At 57.0% G+C, this 3,683-nt stretch overlaps 1 protein-coding gene across 1 annotated transcript in view; it reads right to left on the bottom strand.

Annotated features, from left to right (window-relative positions):
• Positions 1–3,683, bottom strand: part of SLC35D1 (solute carrier family 35 (UDP-GlcA/UDP-GalNAc transporter), member D1) — a 15,494-nt gene that overhangs the window by 2,490 nt on the left and 9,321 nt on the right. The window contains exons 2-4 of the mRNA XM_009994595.1: positions 3,153–3,247; positions 2,742–2,844; positions 2,166–2,258 (exon numbers count right to left, since the gene is read on the bottom strand). Of these exons, the coding sequence (XP_009992897.1) occupies positions 2,166–2,258; positions 2,742–2,844; positions 3,153–3,247 (291 nt within the window). The remainder of the gene's footprint in view (positions 1–2,165; positions 2,259–2,741; positions 2,845–3,152; positions 3,248–3,683) is intronic.

Genomic DNA, 3,683 nt, shown 5'->3' with positions numbered 1-3,683 from the left:
GCCAACACAGCCCAGAGTGACATCCTGGGGCTGCAGAGGGGACGCAGCAGCATTTAACTGGTTTGGGATGGAAAGGACCTTAAGGACCATCTAGTCCCAACCCCCTGCATGGGCAGGGACACCTCCCACCAGCCCAGGTTGCTCCAAGCCCCATCCAACCTGCCCTTCAACACCCCCAGGGATGGGGCAGCCACAGCTTCCCTGGGCAACCTGGGCCAGGCTCTCACCTCCCTCACAGCACAGAATTTCTCCCTCACATCTCATCTCCAGCTCCCTTCTTTCAGCTGGAAACCCTTCCCCCTCATCCCATCCCTCCCTGCCCTTGTCCCAAGCCCCTCCCCAGCTTTCCTGGAGCCTCTTCAGGCACTGGAAGGTGCTCTCAGGTCTCCCTGGAGCCTTCTCTTCTCCAGGCTGAACACCCCAACTCCCTCAGCCTGTCTCTTCCAGTGGTGAGCAGGGGCCATAGAGACACATGGACACACAGGAGGGTCCCTCTGAACAGCAAGGAACACCTTGTCAGTGTGAGGGTACCCAAGTGTGGGCACAGGATGCCCAGCTGATGGAGCCTCCATCCTTGGAGATGTCCAGCACCCACTGGGGCAGCAGCTCTCAGGGTTGGACCAGATGAGCTCCAGAGGTCCCTGCCAGCCTCAACCAGGTCCACCCTTGTCCCCACAAGGAATTCCTTGCAGGGCTCCCCTCACCACCCCCCACATGCCCCCCACATGCCCACCTCTGCCTCTCACCGAGCACGATGGGACCAATTACCTGTGGTGCTCCTTAATGAACTACAAGACTTAGCACATCCACATGCAGGGAGCAGGGGGGGGAGGGGCCCTTTCCCACCCCCCCCCCCCAATGCCCAGCACAGCCCCCCAGCCCTGCCAGACGTGCCCAGGCACACGCTCCACAAGGGGGGGTTTCATCAGGCTGCAAACACGAGTTTCCTGGCAGCAGCCCCAAAACAGCTCATCTTTGTCTGCCCTGCCTGCCAGGAGCTAGGCCAGGGAAGAAGGAGTTTATTCAGGGGGGAAAGAGGGGAAAAAAAACCAACAAACCAAACAAGAAGCAAGGGTTTCTTCACAGGCTGAACAGAGGCTGCACAGAGCAGCACTGAGCAACTTACTGCTCCCTCTCCACCAGCTCCTGCTTGTAAATGAGCCCTTTATCCCCAAACAGAATCAAGGAATCGTTTGGGTTGGAGGAGACCTCAAAGATCATCCAGTCCAGCCATTCTCCCAGCCCTGCCAAGGCCACCCCTGCCCCGTGTCCCTCAGCACCACATCTATAGGGCTTGGAGACCCCTCCAGGGATGAGGACTCCACTTCTCCTTGCTCATCACAGCTCATGATCTTAGCAACTGCTCACTGAGGCTCCTCAGCAGGGCATGAGGCTCCCAAGGAGAATAAAAAGCCCCCAGGTTCTCCCTGCCTGGGCATGGCAGGAGGGGGGACACAGGGGTGACTGCCAAGGGCAGCAGCACCCAGAGGTGTCCCCAAGGGGTCAGGGTGGGCAGCACCCCCAGCCTCCAACACCTTCCCTCCTAGGGAGGAGGGTGCATGGGCAGTCAGTGCTCCTGCTCAGAGCCAATCGAGCAGGGAGCTGCATGTAAGGGACTGTCATCAGGTATTATAATGACCCAACATAAATGCCAGGTCCCTGGAACAGTGTGTAAATCAGACTGGGAGGGCACCCACAGCCAGACCAACCCTCAGAGCACCTCAACACACAGCCCAGCAAGAGGGAAGGACGGAGCAGCCTGAAGAAGCCCATTTATTCTAAAAATAGCAGGCTTCTTTGTTTTAAATATTATTCAGCTTCTTTTATTGCTCCCACACTTCCCCATCCCACCAGCAGCACAAAAACCACCTCCAGTGGCCTTCTGCTCATGTAGCTTCCCCCTTGTGCCCCCAAAAAAACCTCCTGCCCCAGCCACTTCCCCCTGGCTCTGCCCAGACCCTGCTCACACACCGGGCACAAAGAACTACGTGGCAGTTTCCCATTCTGAGCACTTCCCATTTCAATCTAATGAGGCTGAAGGACTGAAAAGCACACGATGACCTCCCCCACCCCCCAGCAAAACCTCCCTCTAGGCAACCCACTGTGCCCACACCAAGGGTTCTTGTGCCACTGCAGGTCCTGGCTTTGGGGGCAGGACCCCCTACCTTTTGTGCATCTCCGGTGAAGTAGGCGATGGCCAAGGTGGGCAGGATCATGAAGAGTGCATTGTAATAGAGCAGGCCATATTTTCCCAGCTCCTAGGAAGAGGGAACAGCTGCCTTGTGGAAAAGCTGCCTCCACGAGCAGGAACACAAAACCTTACTCATATGGCTACGAAAATTTGGTCTTGGGAGCTAAAGCCACGTGGGAGCCTCTGAGAGGGAAGAGGGGGGGGAAATCACTGATTTATCTGTGTTTAAAATCTATATATTTAATACCTTTTTTTAATATATACACAGACACAGGTGAGGGTACATTCAACAGACTCAGGCAACAAGCTTCCAACAGGCTTTATGGCCACCATCAATCCATCAAAATGCCATTTCTCTGCTGCCACACAGACTTGTGGCCACAGCCCAGCCCAGCCCAGCTCCGTGGGAATGCCAGACCCTCCAGGAGGGACACTGTGGGCAAGGGAGGGGGTAGCACCAGGCAAGCCCTTCCTCCAGCCCCCCATCCCCAAGCCAGACACAAGCTGCTGCCAAACCCAGCACAAGAGCCAAACCAAGAGGCCCACCCACCTTTGAGTCCAGCTTCTGTTTCACGTAGGCACCGTTCGCGGCCGTTAAGGCATCGTTAATGAGGATAAAAATATACCCCTCCAGGTCGAAGGCCAAGTCAGCACTGGGAAAAGGGAGGGGGTGGGGGAAAAGAAATGGTCACCAAAAAAAAACCAAACCCTTCAGTTAAAAGATTTGAGCTGTGCACGATTTCTTCCACCTGCTGGTTAGCCAGCAAGCTGTCAGGAAACGCTAAAGCGTGCCAGGAGGGACTGGGGATTTGGGTCAGGGAAACATTCTTTCCTACTAGAGAGCACGTCTGGGGTAGAAATAAAGAATCAGCAGTTCCTCTCCCTCCTCCTGGGACACCCCATGTCGCCAGGGACCCTCTGGAGACTTGAGGCTCTGGGGGGAGAGCAGAGTGGGGCTCACCTGGCAGCTACGAAGGCGCCGATGATCATGGCAAACACTGTCATCTGGATGCCCCAGGAAAACTTCTTCCTGCAAAGCCAGGCAGGAGGACACGGCTGTCAGGCCCAGCTCCCTGCTCACGGAAGCACTGGGAGTCCCTGGGAGCAGGGCAGGGAGAAACCTTCCCACCCAGCACGTACAGGAGGGGGAGAAAACCCCAAGCAAGCCCACCCACCCACCCAAAACAACGAGACGCTTTTAGGCAACGATCTCTGAGAGGGAGAAAATACTCGAAGAGGAGGGAGTTCATGGGGAGTTGCACGGGATGTGGGTGGGGCTGGAAGTTTGCAGAGCAGGGATGATGGCTGGGCCTGATGATTCCATGATCCTGTGGCTCGGCAGGACACGGGGCACCCAGCACGGGGATGGGGGGTCTCAGGGCAGGGGGGAACCCAGGAAGGCCCAGCACCCCCCCCAGCCAGGCTGGCAGCACTTCCAGCCACATCCAGCTTCTCCCCAGGCAGGATGTGCCTCAGCCCACCCAGCTCCCCA

This window comes from Chaetura pelagica, unplaced genomic scaffold, assembly GCF_000747805.2.
Source record: "Chaetura pelagica isolate M959 unplaced genomic scaffold, ChaPel_1.0 scaffold243, whole genome shotgun sequence".
NCBI classification, from domain to species: domain Eukaryota; kingdom Metazoa; phylum Chordata; class Aves; order Apodiformes; family Apodidae; genus Chaetura; species Chaetura pelagica.
Note: the sequence above shows the minus strand (reverse complement) of the source record. Positions and strands in the feature narration are given on the sequence as shown.